The sequence below is a fragment of the Sphaerodactylus townsendi genome, linkage group LG05, assembly GCF_021028975.2.
Source record: "Sphaerodactylus townsendi isolate TG3544 linkage group LG05, MPM_Stown_v2.3, whole genome shotgun sequence".
NCBI lineage: Eukaryota > Metazoa > Chordata > Lepidosauria > Squamata > Sphaerodactylidae > Sphaerodactylus > Sphaerodactylus townsendi.
This window is the reverse complement of record NC_059429.1, coordinates 38,596,756-38,618,158: the sequence shown is the minus strand read 5'-3', so window position 1 is coordinate 38,618,158 and position 21,403 is coordinate 38,596,756. Positions and strand designations below refer to the sequence as shown.

The 21,403-nt window shown below is 45.9% G+C and overlaps 1 protein-coding gene across 3 annotated transcripts in view; it reads right to left on the bottom strand.

The window, feature by feature from the left end:
- The window catches only part of CDC14A (cell division cycle 14A), a 104,511-nt gene extending 98,600 nt beyond the window's left edge, over positions 1-5,911 (bottom strand). For 2 of the 3 annotated variants that reach the window (XM_048496820.1, XM_048496823.1), the window contains exons 1-2: positions 5,502-5,910; positions 4,519-4,609 (exon numbers count right to left, since the gene is read on the bottom strand). In XM_048496820.1, the coding sequence (XP_048352777.1) occupies positions 4,519-4,609; positions 5,502-5,625 (215 nt within the window). In that variant the 5' untranslated portion in view covers positions 5,626-5,910. Of the gene's footprint in view, positions 1-4,518; positions 4,610-5,501 lie in introns of all 3 variants that reach the window. The other variant, XM_048496822.1, reaches the window with a different exon arrangement.
- Positions 5,912-21,403: the final 15,492 nt, after the last annotated feature.

Genomic DNA, 21,403 nt, shown 5'->3' with positions numbered 1-21,403 from the left:
ACTGGGTATATTTAAAGCATTATGCCTCTACGATAAGTGGCAAGTAAAGTCCCTCAATTATTCACAGGGTCAACCCTAGTCATTTGAATTTATTGGACAGAAGCCCAAATTCATGTCAGTTCCAAAATGTATATTTTCTTCTTCCTTGTGAACATATTTCTTCTTTCTCCTCTTTCATGAAGAGGATATTCTCAAGATCACCACCCACTTGTTTGATTCCCATGGTCTACCACGTACCTCCATCTGTCCAAAAAACTAAGCAAGGTGATCTCAATAAAGGTAAGTTAAGTCGCCAAGGAAAAAAGGCTTTTTTAAATATCTTATTTTTTTTCATTATTTAGACACTTCCTAAATAAAAGAGTATATTCATGCTATCTTACAACCACAAACACACCTTAATTTAAAACTGAAGGGGCTTTTAGTCAACGTCAGGAAGGCACATAAAGTGTTTCATAAAAATGTAACAATTTTAACTAAATCAGAAAATGCATAACATACTTCTAGTAATCTTAACTATTATGGGCCAAAAGAGGGTCTCTGACAACTAAAAGACATGAAAGGTTTTTGAAGATAGATGCTAGCAGGAATTAATACTACTATACAGAACTTATTTCCAGTGTTTCTTTCTGTTCAGTCTGCCTCGTTGTTGTTATAACACTGCCCTGCCTCATCCCACAGACAGGTAAATCTCAACTGCAAGCTACTGCTGATAGTAGTTACTGAGCAGAGAAGTGTCCTTTATGAGACAGAAGGTAAATGTTCAAGTTCTCTTATTGGTGGGCAGAATCATAGCCATTTAAAGTACCAAGCCTATTGTAGAGATCAAACAATAGACGTTCATCCAGAAAGTTCAAGAGTTGACACCTGTGATGATTTGCCAATTTCTGCCCCCCAGTATTAAGCAACATATATGTAACTCATCCAGGTATTTCCCTTACAGATGTTTCAAAGCAGAGAAAAGCAGCCCTTTATTGAACAGGCCATAAATTTGGTTTTAAGAAACTGTATTTGCATTAAATGCATTACACTTTAAACAAGACTAAAATAAATTTCCGGTAATGAATGCAAAAACAATTTTTTCCAATTTTTAAAATAAAAGTACCACATATACTCGTGTATATGTCTACTTTTTCAGCACATTTTTTGTGCTGAAAAAAGCCCCCCTCGATTTATACGCAAGTGAATGGGTGGCGAGCGGGTGGAGGGAATGGGTGGCGAGTGAAAAAAGGCTGGGAGCTGAGAGTGTTTTTCTGCACCTGCTCCCTGCTATGTGAACACAAAGGCAGCTCCCAGGTAAGCCTTGGGCTGTTGCTTTGCTGCACTACAGGTAGCCAGTAGCTTAATTCACAGTGAATATTCAGTGAATAGGTGTGAATATTAAATGTATATGTTACAGAATTTTTGTTCAGGCCAGGAAGCTCCATGAATGCTAGGGAGCCATACTCATTGGGAAATCCGCACCACTGGAGCCCATGGTGGCAGGAATCCCCCCCCCCCCACACACACACACACACAGGATGCCCTAGAGTGCAGCCGCTGCCAGCACCTTTCTCGGCCCCCACCCAGTGTTTGTGGAAAGCAGGTGGGACTTCTGTCCAGTTCAGCTTGCAGACCTGCAAAAAAGACTTGCTTTTGGGGCAGCTACTGCCATCACCACGCAAGTATCTTCACTGAGTAATGATAAGCTATCCGTGTTGAAGGAGAACCTGTAGGGACTGTTTAAAAGGGGGATCTTGTTGAGCATCATCCCTATGAAACTCTGAAGAGATACTGTCTGTGAGAGTTATATATTCCACTTCAGAACTTTTAAAGTTATTGTTGATACCATACTATTTTTCTTGAAATAAATATTGAAAAACATTTTATTGGTATCTATTTTTATTTTTGAAATTTACCAGTAGCTGCTGCATTTCCCACCCTACACTTATACATGAATCAATAAGTTTTCCCAATTTTTTGTGGTAAAATTAGGTGCCTCGGCTTATATGCGGGTCGACATACATGAGTATATACGAGTAATTGATTTTTATCCTCCCCAGTTATAAAAGTGATATTTTATTGGACCAGGCATAAAGAATAAGGAAGTAGTACAGAGATTATACAACTATTTTACAAGTGAAGGGCTTATCTGTGATTGATCAACATGACTTTATAGTTACGAAGGCAGTTACTACCCTGGTTGTCATGGAGCGTCCTGGGTTAGCAAGGGAAGAGGAGTTCTTGGAGGAGGACAACCTGCACCCAAGCCCTGCTTTGGAAAACCCTCCCAGTCAGACAGACTTTCCAACACTTTCCCAAAGGAATCCTAAGGCAGCAGAATCCTCAGGCCTGGAGGTTCCAGAATGGACTGGCCTACAGTCCCTCTGAAGCACCTCAGGAGCAGAAGAGACAAAGGGCTAGGACTAAGGTGTGATCCAGGTGCAGAAATGTGTGCCTCACTGGCCAAAACCACCCTTCTGCTAAAGATAAGACATCCCAGGATCTGGGCCCCTGTACTCCTCATGAGTAGTGGAGCTGACTGAGCTTGTGAGGAGTCTGAATTGGGCCCAGCAACCCCCTATATAAGACTGCAGCCAGTCTGGGATCAATATGTCTGCAATGCTGCTGCTGATCCTACCAGTTACCTGCCTTGTTTAAACTCTTGAACCTGACCCTGGATTACAATTTTGGACTGTGCTTCTACACTATGGCTTTGGACTGGAACTCTGTAATCTGTCACTAAGAAATCTGTTGTGGCCTAGCTTTTGACTGGTGCAAAGGACATCGGTCTACCCTCGCTGTTGAAGGAAGTGACAGAGTGCTGAGGCAGTAGAACAGAGAGAACTTTAAGACTTCAGGTAAAGAACTAGATTTTTCAAAGATCTTTTTAACAATCCCCTGCAAGTAGAAAGCTAGCACAACATGCCAATAGCCTAAAACTTGCCTCGTTGTACTCATATTTTATTTTCAGGAGTTTAAAAATCTAGGATAACATTAAAAATATAATTCTTCCCCAACTCCAGACAGCTGGAAATACTACAGTCAATTCTACTGCCTCAGCCTTCTACCTTCTGCTTTATATGTAGACTAAACCATTTATACTCTTCTTCTCAAATACAACCCTAAGAATGAAACTAAAAAAGAGCCTATTGAAGTAGTTTCACTGAATTATTTTTAAAAGCCGGAAGAATTAAAACAAAAAAAAAATCAGATACTTTAAAAAGGAAACACTTAGGGTAAAGATATACATAGCAATAGTAAGTTCATTGCGGATCTGCACCCATCCCTGACTGGGACAGAAGTGCAAACTGAATCAAGCCCAGGAGCAATCAGTGGTTCCTGTTTCCATGGTTGTACACAACACTGATTTTGCAAGATCTAGTAATGATCACAGTCTCCTATTTGGTTGGGCAGATTGTTGATTGCCACACCAATCAGCCAGGCCCCCCAAGATTACACTTCACATTTCAAACACAAAACTCTAGAACATAAACAAATGCCAAAGACCCACCTAAAGAAGATTTTAAAACTGGTCCCTGGAGAGCCACTGCTCTTAGTCAGTACTAATTTGACAGGATAGTGGTTCATGCTATTTAAATTTTGAAGTATCCATTCTCCCTCCAATTCTCTATAATTCTTTGGTATTTCATTACAGTACCGCTGAACACTAACTGGCAATAGTCATAACAAGTAATTTTTTGTGCAGTAATAGCTTCAAACTCTTCCCCTGCTTTACCTTAAGTCTTGTGGGCCTTGGAGGCCATGGCTATACCTCAAATGATGGGAAGTGTGCTACATGATTAATGAAAGAAATCCTCAGTATACAAATGTTTTACAAAGTCAATAATTAAGCACTTCTTGAGGCTGTCAGAGTTCTTTGATAACAGTTTGTGACTGGAACTGCTCCAAAATGTTGTCTGACAGAATAATAGAAGGAACTATAAGACTCCACAGAGAATTCAACCAGAAACGAATTTTCTTTTTACAGTACCCACTTAGTGAAAAAGTGCATTGAATGCTTAAACATTCTACATACGTTATTATGCTCAATCACTGATCAGATACAACTGGCATGTGTAGAGAAACAGCTTAGTCACTCTTTCTATCAAATGTTTGAAAGAAACAAGTAAGTTATTTATGACAGGTATAAACCAGAGTTTGAGAGAGGGGATTACTGCAAATTATCTGGGTGATTTAGAAACAAACATTCCATTTTCTCACAGCTGTCATAAGTACTATCAGTTTTATAATAAGAAACTAAGGTGGAGGGAAACCATTTTCTATTTAAGAGTCCACCAAGATGCAGTTACACTCTAGAAAAGCTTTTTAAAAAGCTCATTTAACACATGCAGGCATTCGAGTAAGTATAGTTAACTTCCAGTTATTCTTTCTGTAAAATAACTAAGAGAAAGAAAGAAGTCTACTTGCCAACACACTGCAGAGAAGAAGAAAAAATCCACTTCAAACTAGAAAACCGAAAGTGAGCAGAAGCATGCAGGAAGCAACAGAAAAAGGCAAAAATAATAAACAAGAGCTTACTTTTCGTAGACAAGTTCCTCATCCGTACAGAAATAGTGGGTGTTTATTGTGCTTTTTGGTCTGTTTCTTAAAGTAGCAAAATACAGGCGGTCTGAAAAAGAGGGGATGGGAAAGAACAGTTGCAGGTCTAGTGTGGTAATTTTTAATAGGAGCCTGCTTTCTCACAGTTTATCATTATTTTACAACCCTCACCAGGAAGAACAGCACTGTCTGAAATTAGGATTAGAAAATAACGTTAAAGCTATCATCCTAAACACGTTTGGTAAGAAGTAAACCCCACTCAACTCTAGAGAAGCAAAAGCCGTCTTAATCTGTGGGAAGCAAAACAGAGATCTGAACCTGTGAGAAGACACGATTTTATTCCAGCACAAACTTCCGTGGCCAGAGTCCACTTCGCCACTTCTGAAAACTGGACTCGAGTCCACGCAAATGCACAACAGAATACAATCGCGTTAGCCTTTAAAGTGCACGTCTTTAAACCACTAAGGGCACTTTTACACATGCGGGAACACACTTTCAACGCACTTTAACAATCACTTGCAAGTGGATTTTGCGTTATCACACAGTAAAAACGTAGCTGCAAAATGAACGGAAAGGGTTCCTATTCAGCATGTGTAAAAGTGCCCTAAATCCAGTGGTATTTCCTCGGGTAATGAACTCTTCGGGCTCCACAAACGAAACAAACATGGAGCAGATTCACCTCCTCCAGCCCTTTTCCCACCGCAAGAGTGGTGCGGTTGTCCTCAAGGAGTAGAAGAAACCCCGAAATTCCACCTCCCCAACACAACGAAGTGGAAAAAGTTGTACTCTTCCCGTTCCCTTCCACAGGAAGCCACGGGCGTAGTTCAATGTCGCCTCAGGGCCCCGTTTTCCCTTTGAGGGAGGCAGGTGTCTCGAAGGCAGGAAGCCAGTGACCCCCTGGAGGGCTGATGGAAGAAGAGCGACCACCGAGGGGCCGCCTCTGCCCCGGTCCCCGCCATCACCTTTGAGGAACTCGCAGGCTCCCACCAGCAGCTCGGCAGCGCCGGGCGGGACGGGCTCCATCCCGAAGAAAGCGCGGAGGTGCGCGGAGGCGCGCGCAGGAGGAGACGACGCCTCCGCGCTCATGAGCGGCCCCCGGCGCGGCGCTTCCTTCCAGGGCAGCGGCTGCAACGCCACCCGGCCGGGCTCAGCGCAAGGGGCGCCCACAACAGTTGCAGTGGGACATGCTCGGAGCCGGCTGCCCGGGGCTGCGCTGCCGCCGAAGGCTCCTGCCTCGTCGTCCGCATGGGATATGGAAAGCACCGCGCGCGGAGGAGGAGCAGGCGGGGAAAAAAGGAAAGAAAAAGGAAAGGGCGGAGAGCGAGGGCTGCAGGACCCAGCGACCCGCTTGACTGGCGGGAAAGGGCAGGCAGCCGACGGGGAGGGGGTGGCTTTGGAAAGAGGCGTGTTTTTAATTGTTCCGCCCCCTGGGTGGTTTAAAGAGGCCACACACGGTTACCAAGCGCCCGGCGCCGGGGTAGCAACCGCGTTACCAAGGCTTTGTTACACAGGCGGCTCGTCTCGCGCCGGGGCCTCGCAGGGGCACTTCGGCCTCTGCCCCCGCTCTAGCCCTCCGACGAGGGAGGCGCTTCCCTCCCTTTCTAGTCCCTGTGAAGGCCTGAGGGCCCAGCCTTTCCCTCCCCCGCTTCCCCCTGGCGGGCTGTTTGTGAAACTCTGCGCCGCTTGCACGCTCTTTGCAGGCGCCCTCGGGAGCCTGGCGCGCAATGTACCATGGCGAAAGGAAGGGTGCATAAGGACTCTCAGGGTTTTGCGCTTTCGCTTGGGTGGGGGGAAAAGTGGGAATGCCTTTCGAGTGGACAAGTTCATAGGCTCGGGCATTAGGCCTGAGGCGTCTTACGTGGGAGTAATGGCCCCTTATATTAAAGGTTTCTTGCTTCTGCGCAAACCCACGAAGGGCTGGACTGCAAAACATTGCTGGAAGGCTAGTTCTTTTGGTCTAAAGCACACGCGAAAGCCTCGTAGCAGTGCAAAAAACGTAAGGAGTGGTTTTTCACTTTTTCCGGGGTTACTTGCAGTGTAGGTCTGTGATGAGCTGACTGTGGTCTAAACCCGTTGATTCTAGTGGTTTGAAAACTGAACGCCGGATGCTAGATAAAAACTGAACATTATCACTACTCTTAACAACTAGGTCCTATTCAATTACTCTACGCCTATTGAAATAAGATGATTTAAGACTGGAGCAACTGCATAAGATTGCACTATTGGAATGGGAATGATTAGTATTTATATACCATCGGCTGAGCAACCCTGTGTAGAAGTATCCAGAGGCATAGCCAGGTTGTAAAGTTAGGGGAAGGGAGCACGTAAAAAATAAGGCGCCATGACTTGGGTGGGGGAGGTCTGGGCTCAAGCCAAAAAGCGGTATAAATGTATAAAGGGAAGAGATAAAAAGGACCTTCCCAAACTACAGAAGAGATAGGGAAGGAGGGCCAGCAGATCAGAATAGCAACATAAAAGGTTGTGTAGCTGCTGGAGAATGAGAAACTGATTAAAGATTCAACCTGCACCACACTGGCGAAGAAGTCCAGCCTTCAAGTAACTGGTGAGTACAGCTACCCTGCCCAGGCAAAGGAAGTCACACTCGCATCTATTATATATTTGTATATGCACAGAATCACAGTTTGGCAGCTGAATGTGTATCATGTTTTCAAATTATCACAGTCTTTTAAAATAGCATATAAAAGTTTGTTCCACATGTTGACAACTGCAATTGAAAAAAAATCTGATCATTTTTGTTTCACAGTCTCACAGGCAGCAATCTTTTTCCAGTAAATTCATGAGAGTTTTGTTGCTCTCTTCAGCAGGAACTAGATGCCCCCCCTTTATCCAACTCAGCAAAGGGAATACAGGGAAACACGCTTCTGCCTATATGTGTAGCTGCTGGAGAACACACACACCTCCTCATTCAGCCCCACGTGTAGTACTGGGAACTATCATGCAGGCTGGATGTAAACTCAACACAGCCTGCACCTGCAACACACATGTTAGATGGGGTGTGTCCAGTTTTGCAGTGCAGATGACAGCCCCTGTCTCAGGCCATCCACTGCAACTCTGTTGTTCTTGACTACACCACAACCAGGGCTTGAGACATGCAAACAAGCTCTACTGAAATGTATAAAGTTTCTCCACTGATTGTAATGGAAGGTGGTTTGCATCCATATAGGATAATCCTAGGTGTGTTTACCCACCCATCACAAAAACAATGTACATGGGATAGCAGCCCCTACTGCATTTCTGCAAACTAAATAATAAAAGTTTCTGGTACAGTATAAGTGCAATTCTAGGCTGTTGTTTTAATTATGTATTTGCTTCATTTATTCTCCACCTTTCTCCCCAATGAGACCCCAAAATGGCTTACGCTGTTCTCTCATCCATTTTAACCTCACAATTACAGCCCTGTGAGGTAAGTTAGGCTGAGAGTATGTGGCTGATTCAAGGTCACCCAGCAAGCATCAGTGGCAAAGTGGAGTTGTGAACCTGGGCCAGATCTCGTCTGCTCTAAGACAACTGAAATAAATGTAAATACAGAAGATTGTGCTGTGCAATTCTTTCTTGTGTCTGAAAAACTATCCTCTCTCCAAGCATTAGTGAAAAAACCTTAGGTTTAAGTGCAGTCCTTTTGCCTCATGTTGTATTTTATTTGACCCTTTCCCCCTTCAAAATACTTTCACCAGGAATCAGTAACAGCAGATAGAAGGACGTATACTGCCTCCTTATTTAATACTGACAGTCAAATAATTTCAGGAACCATCAAGTTCCCTACGTTACTTTTCACACCAATTTTACCTGCCAGCTGGGGTGGCAGAAGTGGGGAAGTTTTAAAAGAATACACAAGGCAGTGTACCTTACAGAGACACGTCTTTTTTGCTAGAACAACACTCTCAGCTCTCTGTGGCAATCTATCAGAAGCCCCAGGTCGCCAAAACGTTGAGTCAATAAAACTATGAATCAGCACTGCACTAAACCAAACCTAATAAGGAGCAAGTGACTTTCTTTCCGCACATTTCAAGAAGCATGATGCAATCCTGTCCTATGCAGGCCAGCAGATAATTTTGTTAAAAACGACATCAACAAGCAAGCCTCCCTCTTATCCAAAGTGGTTGAAATGACCAGGGCTGGATTCACTTTATTGTGGTATGGGAATCACACAAACACAAAACACGGCCTGACTGTTGCATGTCCTGGCAGATGTCAGAACGGTCCATTGGTACTTACCCTGAAGGGGCCTTCTCCTGTGGGGCGATGAGGGCATCTTGGATGTGGGTGATTTCCAACCTATACTCAGGGAGGCAGGGCTAAACGATGTCACTTCCTGTGGATTGGTTGGGCTCCATCTTAGATCTCCAGTATTCGAATGACACAGAAGTAACGAAAGCTTTAACTCTCTCAAGAAATATAACAGGAAGTAACAAGAACAGTGTAATAAACATATAACAGAACATTGAAACGTCAAGAACTTCGATAAAAACTACTAACTGTTGTCGACAAGTCTGTCATAACTCTGAAGAGTACTGAAAGTATTAGTATATCTATACCTAGATCTGTATGAACTAAACTGGAGACTGATATAATCTCAGGGAGGGCCAAGATGCCCTCATCGCCCCACAGGAGAAGGCCCCTTCAGGGTAAGTACCAATGGACCGTTCTCCTGGAGGCGATTTCGGGCATCTTGGATGTGGGACCTCCCCGAGCAGTGTCCCGTAACGGGTGGGAAGTTCAGTCTCCAAAGATATGCTCCAGTACCCGCGTGCCGAAGGCAGTTTCATTTGCTGACATGGTATGTAATTACTAATGCTTAATAAAGGAAGAGGTCGAAGACCATGTAGCGGCCTTGCACACCTCCTCTAAGGGGATGTGATACAAATGCAGCATTAGCTGGCGTGCACATCTAGTAGAATGGGCAGTAATACCAGAAGGGACTGATGTGTGAGATGCCTTTATATGCCTCACCAATGCAAGATCTAAGTGTGTAACTTAGGGATGCCTTTGACATCTGGGCTCCCCGACATGGTAGGTATTACGTTTATGAAGAGAGATTCCAGTCCGCCTGATAGGCTCGGTACGTAATTATATAGCACTTCAGCGCTTCAGCGGACGCCCAGCTAATGCCAAAGAATCTCCTTAGGGATGTGAAGGAGCTGGACTGGTGAAGGTAGGGATGATGATCTCTGTGTTTCAGATGAGAAAGGATGAAGCTACCTTTGGGACCTAATGAGGGGTCGAGATGCATAACAACTCTGTCCTTAAGGAATATGCAAAGTTGAGAATTGACTGAAAGAGCCTTAACTCCGACACTCTTCGAAAGGTAGCATGGTGACTAAGAATAGAAGCTTCATACGGATCCACTTCAGGTCCACTGATTGAATCGGGTTCCTCAAGGGAGGTTTGCAGGGCCGAAAGTACCAAGTTGAGCCTCCATCAATGGAACCTGTGTACTAAGTGGTGGTTGTTTCTGTGAGACACCCCTGAGGAATCGAATGATGTCGTGGATGCCTGGACATTGGAACCCCTTGAACCTTTAGCTATATTGTCGTAAGACCCGGGTAAGTTGGGTTCGGGCGAGTTGGAGCTTCTGAGTACCCTCTCGAACCCGGATTGAAGGAAGCGAAGCACCTGTGGAACCGAAGGTCTTAACGGATCGGGATGCTGTCGCTTGGATTGAGCCCAGGGACAGAAATGACTTCGCACGAAGAATCATAAATTCGGATTGTAGAGGGTCTACAGGACGCCGGCCAATAATGTCTATTACCTGTAGCGGAGTAAACTCTCCTAGTTCAAGATCTTTATGCGTTCAAGAGCTATGCGGTCAGACAAAACCAACTGGGATTGGGGTGCAGTATGGGACCCTGAGACAGCATGTCCATGGGGGGTGGGTAGACGCAGAGGAGGGGACACCGCTAGTTGAAGGATTGAGGAAAAACCATGGACGCCTGGGCTACCAAGGTGCCACCAGCAATAACTTTGGCTTTTTCTGGCCAGATCTGCCGGATCAGCTTCGGGATGACCGGAGTCGGTGGAAACGCATATAGCAGCTCTTGTGGCCATTGTATTGTCAGGGCGCCTACTGCCAATGCGTTCCTGTGGAAATACCTTGGCAAGAACCGCGGAAGTTGACAATTCCCAGCGGAGGCAAACAGATCGATGCTGGGATTGCCGAAGGTTTGAATGATTAACTGGAACAGGTCTGGATGAAGTTTCCATCTCGGCCTCGACCACCGTTTGTCGGCCTGGAATCCAGTCCTGCTTGTAATGTTGAGGTTCCCTTGAATATGCTCTGCTGATAGTGACAGAAGATGGGTCTCGGCCCAGGTCAATATTTCCACTGCTTGCCGATGAAGACGTGGGGATCTGGATCCCCCCTGATTGTTCAAATGGGCCTTGGCCGCAATGTTGTCGGTACGGACTAATAAATGACAACCCTGGATCTGATCCTGAAAAGTCTGTAATGCTAGAAGTATGGCTCTCAACTCCAGCAGGTTGATGGGAAAGCGAGACTGCTCTGGCGTCCAGATCCCCTGTGCCGAACTCTCCTGCAAGGAAGTGCCCCATCCGCGAAGACTGGCATCGGTGTACAACTGTAGTCTGTGAGGATAGATGTAAACTTTCCCCTTGGAAAGGTTCCGTTGATGGGACCACCATTGGAGGCTGGCACAAAGCTGGCTGGGAATCTGAAGTGACCTGTCCTCCTTCCTCATTATGCGGAATTGATGAGGCTGCAGAAATTGTTGTAGGACCCGTGCGTGGAATCTCCCCCACTGTAACATATCGATGACCGATATGAATAACAGCCCCATCAGCTTGGCGAGCTGGAGGAGGGAAGCCTTCCTGGCAGACAGGAAGATAGCTACCAGACGCTGGATCTTGTGTATCTTCGCCGGCGGAATGAAGAGCTCGACAGTGCATGCATCGATAATCGCGACCCAGATGTTCCATTCGCGTAGTGGGAGCCAAGCAACTTTTCTGCATGTTGGACCAGAAACCCGCGGGTGGCTTAAGCTTAATTCCATAGGACAGCGCCCAGGTCTCGGCAGAGCTTGTTCTCTGGATCCCTAATCGAATCAATATGTCACGAGGTACGGGTGAATGTGTAGACCTCTTTCCTGTAGAGCCAGCGATGGGAGCTAAAGTGGTGAATCTTCGAGAAAACCCTCGGTGCCGCAGCCAGCCCAAATGGGAGGGCCTTGTAGGACAGGTACGATCCGGGTCCCATGGTAAATCGAAGCGAACCGCCTGTGTAGAGGGGATTGATGGCATGAAGATATGCTCTCCGCCAGGTCGAAAGCGATGTCAAAAAAGTCGCCTGGGCGGAGGGGCCTCTACAATGGAGCTTAAGTGTTTCCATCTTGAAATGTCGAAGTCTGATGAATCTGTTCACATATCGAAGGTTCAATATTGCTCACAATCGCCAGCTCTTTTTGGGCATACAGTGAAAAAATGAGAATAAACACCGTAAGAACGCTCCGATATGGGTACAGGTTCGATGGCCTGAATGCTTAGCAGATGTTGGATGGCTTCTGTTGTTCTTTTTAATTTGTCTGGATTGCATTGGGGGGGATAATGCCTGAATCGGTAGCGTGGAAATGTTGAAAACTCCAGCAGGTAACCTGATGATACGACCTCCTTCGTCCACCGATCTATGTGGTCGCCTACCCATCGGTGGTGAAAAAATTGCAGACGCACCAACCGAATTGGGACGTGATTGCAGTCAAGATCGGGGAGGGCGCTCCGTTTAGTACCGTTTTTCTCCCTCTGTTCGGGTTGACGCAGGGATTGGAGGGACTAAAGGAGTTGTTGAAGTAGTTTCGCCTACCTAAAAGGCTGTTGTTGTTGATGTTGCTGTTGAGGGAATCCAACGCCTTCGCCGCCTCTGGGAGCCCTCGGTTGTGTAATGCTAGTGCGGAAGGTATTATAACCTTTGTATGTGGCGATCCCTGATCTTTGACCTAACATACCTCGGCATGAATTTTTTATTACCCTTAGTCTCCCAGGACGGCATCTAACCCCTTCCCAAACAGCCCTAGAACCATGGTAACTTTCTGCAGAGACTACCTGTTTGGAATGAAAGTCTGCCGGACCAAGCTCTTAACCAGGCTTGTCGTCTCACCACAACACCTATCCATAAGGCCCCTGGTGACCAGCTGCAGAAACTGGGAAAAGTGGAATCGCCTCCAGTAAGAGACCGTAGTTAACACCTCTTCTAAGCCCTCTCTCAACTCCTCGTGCCTCTAAACATGGCAGGCAATCTAATGAGCCATGCAAATCAAGGCTCTAGCTATGGCGAAGATGGGGTAAGGGCCCTAATAGTCAAGGCAAGCCTATCATGAAGGCGCTTCAGGAAAACATCGGCCCTACGATGCACGGAATCTTTGAGAGATCCCTCCCCATCCTTGGTAACCAACCCCCCCGACTGTAGGGCGACAACTGGTGCATCAACTAATGGGGACTTGATGACATTGTGGATATGGCCAGGAAGCACATAAAAACTCTTAAGGTGTGCCGGACAACTCTTGCTGGCTTCCAAATTAAGCCATTCCTTCCTAATGCTTTTTTCAAAATATTTGGGTAGAGGAAATGCATCTGGGGTATCCTCTGCCTGCAGAAAAATTTCCGTTGTACCCTTGGGGCAACCCTTAACTGGTTTCTTAGGAATGGGAGGGCCGTCCGGATCCTCGGCATCTGCCGGGTCCTCTAATTGCAGCGTAGAAATGGTCTTGGCCATAATAAGGGCTAAATCCTCTCTTTTAAAGAATCTAATGCATTTTTCCTTAGGGTCTGCTGAAATCTCCTCTGCCTCTGAAAAAATGCTTCCCAGGAATAGCCAATCCCTCCCTCACCAGCCTCCTCACCCTCAGGCACGTTGAGGGGATCCTCATAAGTCAGCGCTGGTGGGGGTGATCCCGTAGGAAGAACTGGATGGGTATCTACGCCTATCCCCCCCTCTGGTTTTGGACCTGCGTCTTCCCCTGCTCCTATTGGCGTCCTTCTTTTTTTCTTTATCACTGAGTGATATCTCCTCCCGCATGGTGGCCCTAAACATATTCTCCATCAACTCCTGCGTAGAGACATTAGGTCCAGGAGGCTGGGTTAGAAATGTTGGGACCATGCCCCTTTGGGACCTTCCCTCCCCCTCCCACGCTCTCTGATCTTTGCCTGGAGGTAGAAGGGACCAACTGCACGATCGCTGCTCTCTCGGGCTCTGCCCGGCCAGCTGTATGGCCTACATGGCGCTCTCACCATCTCCTGGACAAGTCTCCGAAAGGGCCATGTTTCTAGGCTGGGGCCGTCATGAATTGGGAACGTGGGGGGGAGATAGGAGCTTCACCTGCCGCAACCCTGACTGGGGCGCTGGTGCTCCTATGCCTCGGCGCGGCCCCCGTTTGGTCTCGGCGCGACTTCTTAGCCGCCGGGCCTTGGCGCCTCCCTGCTCAAGGCTCTGAGGCGCTGACATCGACACGCTGTTGCAGCCTCCAAGGCCAGTGCTGCAGCCTGTTGAGGGGAACCAGCTCCACTGAGTCTTCTAGTCGTGATTGGCTGCCGCAGACCCCTACGGGTGGCTGCCCGGGTGCCCTCCGCCGCCGACTTGCTAAAGGTGTCTGGCGCGGGGGGGGGGGGGAGATTGTGCGAAAAAGCGCTGAGCGGCCATTTTCCCTCAGGCCCCTTTTAGGCGGGAAAAAACTGAGGCGGAGGTTTTCAGTGCCACAGACACGATAGGAGAGCAGAGACAGACAAATAGTCACAGTAGAGACAGATAGAGACGGGCGGGCGGCGGGGCTGAGTAACAATTTAGTCGTAATTCCATTACGGGCGCGGGTTTGGAGCCCTAGGTGTTGCCTGCACTCCCTGCAAGGCAGGAACAACACTGGTGGTCTAAGATGGAGTCTTGAACCCAACCACAGGAAGTAATGCCAGCGTTTAGCCCTGCCTCCCTGAGTATAGGTTGGAAATCACCCACATCCAAGATGCCCGAAATTGCCTCCAGGAGAACCATGCTGATGCTTATTTCAGGGAAGAAGAGGTGGAAGGGCTGAAAATACCAGCTTCCTTCTCCAGAAGAGCTTGATGTTATTGGGAATAATCCCAGCCAAGAGGAGTGGTAGAGCACTAGCCAGCTTTCCTCATTACAGAGGCAAAGAGAGGAGCTGGCACGCACAAGCTCCTCTCCTGCCCCCCAGAAACAGCAGTGCAGCACTCTTCTCCACATGTTTTCTTGGGGAAGGAAGATTCCCATTGAAAATCCCATTCTTCAGATTTCCTTGATTGGAGGAGCAGAGGCATTCTGGCGTAGGTGGTGGCACCCTGGGTGCAAAGCGGCTGGAACTGCCAATGCAAAACCCCACCAGGACCCTCTCAGTTCCCTTCACACCGCCCCCCCCGCCCCCATACTGAAAAGGCACAACTTTTCAAAAATTGTGCTCAAGGGGAGTGGTTGTTCCCCTACGCCACTGGAGCTACCATCAGCGGGTTTAGAACTCAGCAAAGTATTGTAATGCCAGTGTTCAAAGCTTACCCAAAAATTACCCACTAGGCTAGTATTTTTTGCTAAAGAGGCATTAAAATGGAAACGTTCATACCTGAGACCTAACATTTATGCACATTTAAATATATTTGTTCAGAAGTTCATTCCACTCTGTGTGTAAAGTGCCATCAAGTTGTTCATAACGTATGGTGACTGTATGAATTAATGGCTTACAAAAAGTCCTATCAGGGTTCCACCAAGTTTGCAAATAACTTTCCATGGAAATGCAGCCCTCAATTATTAGCTTAATCTATACTAATTGTTGGTGGAAAGTGCCATCAGGTCACAGCTGATTTTTGATAACCCCCTAGAGTTTTCCAGACAAAAGACATTTGGAGGTGGTTTGCCATTGCCTGCCTCTGTGTCATGACCCTGGTATTCCTTGGAGGTCGCCCATCCAAATACTTGGCAGGGTCAACCCTGTTTAGCTTCTGAGATGTGACAAGAACAGGCTATCCTAGGCTATCCAGGTCAGGGCTACATTGATTCATAAGACTAAATTTATTATATCAGTGGTTCCCAATCTTTTTTTCACTTGCACATCCCTTGGCAATCCTTTTTCCTAAAATTGTACCCCCATATTAGCAAACCCATTATGTAATTTTTTGCGTACTTCCAAATGCTCTGGCGCATAGCCCTGGGGGTATGCATACTTGAGATTGGGAACCACTGATTTATGTAATCACATTATTTGCTTAATTGAAAATATGTTGCTCCATTCAAGAGGTTCACTACTACATACTTCCTAAGTTAAATGGCAACAAACCATATTTCTATGTATTTGTCTTTTATTTTGACCAACAAGCTGCAGCTGATGTATACTGACCCAGTAGGGTTTTCAAGGCAATTGAGGTTCAGATGTGGTTTGTCATTGCCTGCCTCTGACCAACCCTGGTATTCCTTGGTGATCTTCTATGCGAATACTAACCAGAGCCAACTCTGCTTAGCTTTCAAGATGTGACAAAACCAGGCTAGCAACGTCAAGGCGTTAATCATATATTGCATACTCCTAGGTACTGGTCAAAAAAATCTACTGGGGGTACCCAGGACATGGGTATATGTTTCTACAAACCTGGGGAAACCCCTGGGTTTGCAAAAATGGGTTTTAACCACTGTGCTCTCTAACCTGCAATATCTCTTGCAGGAGCAAATTTCACTAGAAATTCAAGGGGGGGAGAGATGATTTTTTTTAAAAAAGGAGCAATTGACCAAAAGAGGACTTTGGCATGTGCTTTTCAGGCGTGGGCACGGGAGGGGGGGGGAATAAATGGGAGAGTCTCTGGTGAGTCTTCACCAGTCCCCTTGTACCTTTATGAAAACTGAAGCAACATATCCCAATCCAATATAATGTAAAACACAACTTTCATTTGCTACATTTGGTCGCACAACAAGACTGGAAAACAGGACATTAAGCAAGAAATTGCAATCAAGAAGCCTTGCAATGCCAGAGGATCAACTCTCGTACATCTATGCATGTAAAAAGAGGCGAGAATTGTTTCAGATTGTCATAGGAATTGGACAAATATGTAGTCCAGGGTTCTCAGCTAGCTGATGACACATTTCCAATAACCTAAGGTGATAGCTACACCTGTACCCTTAAGATTGGGTGCCCTTAAGATTGCCAACAGCCCATTTAAGAAACAATGGAAAAAGAGGTGGTGGAGAATTAAGCACCCCCCAAGTTTGGTGAGATTTGGTTCAGGGAGTCCAAAGTTATGGACTCCCAAAGGGGGTGCCCCATCCCCCATTGTTTCCACCGGTAGCTAATAGGAGATGGGGGCTACAGTTTTGATGATACGCTGAAATTTTGGTGCCGCTAGCCTAAAAACTGCGCCCCCTGCAGGCCAAAAATGGAAAACCACTAAAATACCCCAAAACGAACCCAGCATTTTGATTCCCCCCACAAGGTGATGCCCTGGGCAGCTGCCCACCTTGCCCAATGGGCATTACGCCAGTGACTCCCATGCATCCTGAAGGAGGGCAGAATGGTTCATTGTTGGTCATATGTACTGCCACAGAAGCTGTTGGAGGGCACAGGTATAGTTCATGCCAGAAGGAAGAGTCGGGCCCTTAAAAGCACTGGGCCTCTTGCCCCAGGACCAGGGTTCTTATGGCAGCAAGGCAAGAGAATTAAATCCCCGGGAGGAAAGGGTTGTGGAGAATTAAGCTGGTGAAGGAGGGTGGGATGAGGTGGAGCAATAAGCATGGGGAGGAGGCAGATGGTTTGAGAATTAAATTGTGGTAGAAAGTGCAGGAAGTGTACAATTAAGCTGTGGAAGAAAAGGGGTGGTGGAGAAAATCCTGGTGGTTGCAGGAAGGGCTGAGGAGAGTGCTCTTGTCCGAGAGGGTATGGAGAGAGGCTTTCTCAGGTGAGAGGAGTTCTAGCTGCAGCAGGAAATATCCCCAGAGGCCAGGTCTCCTCTCATTGATTTCTAAGGCAGGTGAACCAGTTATTCAGTGGCCAGACCAACTCCCATGGATCCTGGTGGAAGATAGACTACTTCTCTGACTTCTAGGTCTGTGTTCGTGCATGCATGCTGATGACGAGCATGGCCTTGTTCTTTGTAGGCCAAATAAACTCCCATAGATTCTGATGGAGGATAAACCAGCTCTCCAGAAATCAGGTCTAGTCTTATTGATTCCAGCGGATGGTAGACCTAGGCTCTGCAGTCAGTCCTACCTGCATACATTCTAGTGAAGGTGGACTAGTTCTCTGTCATCCAGGTCTACCCTCATCCAACCTAGTTAATCCATATGGGAAGACCTGGCCTCCAGCAGGCAGGTTTACTCCCATGGATCTTGATGGAGTGCAGACTCATCCTCAGGAGTTCAGGTCTACTGCCATTTGATGGAGTGTAGACTCATCCTCAGGAGTTCAGGTCTACTGCCACAAAAGCCATTGGATTACAGAGCTGTAGTACAGCCCAGGCAGGCAGAACAGATTGAGGTCTGGCCTCATTTCACAACAGTGGCACCTACAGAGGCTCAGAATGTGACAAGCCCTGGAAAAGTATTCATGTGTTAACAACTACACATGGGTGAAGACATTTTATTATTATTTAATTTTAAACATTTATTAGCTTATTTTCTACCTTATGGGAGTCAAGGCAGCTTTCAATATGTGCCTTGTTTGGACTGGCAATTGGCTAGGTACCAGAAGATATTCAAGAATATTGAAATTTGCATATACAAACCCTTCACATAAACCCCTTAAAATGAAAGAGTTTGGAACACTAATCCTTTTGGTTTAATACTTTTCATTTCCAGTGTTTTTAGTGGGGTTTTTTTTGCCATAGATGATTCATAGCCTTATACTGTATTTTAATTCATTAACACTGACCACTAACCCATTTATTAAATGTGAATTAGCATCTTTTTTCTATTAATAAACATCCATTGGCAGATTGCAAAACAAAACTGCTCTCATTCAGAATGCCAGTGTGGATAAAGGATGTTAAGATGCAATTAACCCACATTGAGTGATCATGAGTTCAATCATATTTTTTCAGAAATCCCTTCAAGTTCAGTGGAGCTTATTACCATGTAACCTCATGCAGGATTACAGTCTTTGGCTTCCAGAATGAGGTTTCATGCATCAGGGTTAGTCCTGAGATCACAACATATTTTTTGATCATACAGTCATTGTGGCTTCAGAGTGATCAAAATATAGGATTTCCTGCTGGCTAGAAAAAAAAACATAGCCTGCTTTAATAATGGCACTATCATACAGTTTTCGGAGTATGATATTTTGCCATGTAAATATTATGTGTATTTGATTTCTGTATGGTTTTTATATGTATTTTGCTGTAATTTAGAATGCAGCAGGGGCAGAATTTTGAAGGGGTCTATAATTTTGAAGGGGTCAAAAGTACAAAATGATGCCCCCTTGTATGATATACATATTTTTCTTTATATATGCGCATATAATCATTGTATATTATCCACAACTCTTTTAAATTATAGCATAATGTTGACCTCTATGAACTGTTAATGAATAATTACACTTTTATATTATTTTATCTGTCTAGTGTTTGAATAGTCCCTCAGTGCCCCTGCACATGAAAAACCCAACTGAAGGAAAAAGTTTTCCAGCCTAGCCTTTTCCCAGACATTTTTTTAAAAATACAGTACACATAATTTTGACATGGGAAATGCCAAATGCACCTTTTGCTCTTTTGCAGCCTGATAATGTACAGTCCAATAAAAAGCTTGATCTGGTCATTCATGCAGCTAGAAGCTAACATGACTAAAATAAAGTTACTGTACTTTAGTCACTGGAAAAAGACAATAATCCTAGGAAATGTGGGAAAGAAGAAGACCACCAGGAAGTGGATAGACTCAAAGGAAGCCATGGCCCTCAGTCTGTATGACCTGAGCAAGGCTGTTAATGGGAGGATGCTTTGGAAGTCATTGATTAATATCAGCAGCAACTTGATGGCACACAAAGTTCTCCATTCTTATTCCTTCCTCCTTTCCCAAGGTGTAAAATCAGGCTCTGTGAGGAAGGCCAAACCTGTCAAATGAAGGGGCAGGTCTACTTTGGCCTTTGGTAAAGCCAAGCATAACACAGTTCCCAGTTTTAAAGTGATGTGGCGGGGGGGGGGGGGATGCTCCAGACTGCTTCAGGGTTTTCAGTGCTCAAGGGCTGACAGAACAACATAAGGCAGAGTGGTGGAAAAGAGGGGCTCATCAAACATTTTAACTGTTAATTGTCACCAGCCCCCAAAACTCTTCTTTCCCTGTGAGTGTTAAGAATACATCCTAAACCCCCCGGCCAAAGTCTTGCATGCCCAAAGGCTACCAGTTCAATGTGTAGTCCTGGAAAGGGGAGAGCAAAAACAGTGGTGTACCTAACAGGGAACAGAAGGGGCTGATGCCCCAGGTGCCACTTGTGAGGGTCACGTGGAGGTGGGGTGCAATCATCCGCTTCTTCCCACACACCCACCAGCCTCCGCCCACTTGCTGAGCCTGCCCACCGCTCACCCACTTGCCCAGCCCATCTGCTGCTCTCCTGTCCTGTCCACCACTCACCCTGCCTGCTCACCCAGCCCGCTGCTTGTCACCCGCCAAGTCTGCCACTTGCGCGGCCTGTCCATCACTCACTGCCCACCCACTCACCTGCCAGAGAGGTAAGCAAGGAGTTGAGGGCACCCTTTCCTCCGTCCCTCCATGAGCCCACAGTTTTGGGGGAGGGTGCAATTTCAGAACTTGCCCCAGGCGCCAATTCACTCTCCCCTCTTCTTAGCCTAATCAGGGTAATGAGGTGTGCATGCTACAGACTGAGCCATCTCTTCTGTACAATTCTGCCTCCCATACCTCCTGTTGCTGCTGCTGCTGCCACCGCCTTTGCCTGCTGCTTGGGGCACTGCCCCTCTAACCCCCACTTAGTGAGCAGAGCTTACTGGTTTGAAGGGAGGTTTAAGTGTGTCAGAAGAAAAGGATGAAGAGATTGGGTGAGGTGCTATGGAGAGTGAGAAATTTGTGTTCTTTGTGGAAGTTATTAGCTGAAAGCACAAATGGGGACATTAAGCTTTTGTGGCTAGATCTATTTAATGAACTATAGCTAAAGAAGAACTGTACTCTGTTTATGTGTAAGTGAGAATACAATGTAAGGAGTCTCAGAACAGAGGCGAAATGTTACTTTGATCTTCCAAAAAGTATGTAAAAATGGAGATGCATGTCTAAGATAATTAATGGTCAAGATATAGTAATTGTCCACAATTAGGATTGCCAGCTGCTTGGAGAAAAATGTGTTGCCCTGTCAGAGAAGCATTATGTGTGGAAATGGGCAAGTGAAGCTTTTCCTGATGTTGAGATAAATAACTTTGAATTAATTCTCTATTAAATGGCTATGACATTTTTCTCCAGGCGCTTGACAATATTTTAAATGCTTAACAAAAAGTCTGCCCTTGTGAATAAATCTCTTCCTGCTTCCTTCCTTTGTAGCTTCTCACACAGGTCAAAGTATTCATATCTGGTTCCGCTGTGATAGGATTTACTTTTATTTTCCTCTGGGGAAATAATGGTTCTAGTAACAGCCGAAGCTGTTAGTCCAGCACAAACAAATGCTGGAAGAGATTGATCTTTTTACACAGAGGGGCTCTGAAACTCTGGGTGTTGTTCTTAAGTTAGAATGTATGTAATGTTGACAGGGAAATAATTTTTTTAAAGTTTTCAAAAATTGGAACACCTCACCTTTTTACAGCTTTGTAAGATATCTGTGTCCTTGATGAGAGTTACTGTTGAAGGGGATTATCGTATTCTGCAGGTCAACTCCCAGCCCAAGGGCAGCCAATCATGTACCGCCTCATTGCTTGGGTTGCATCT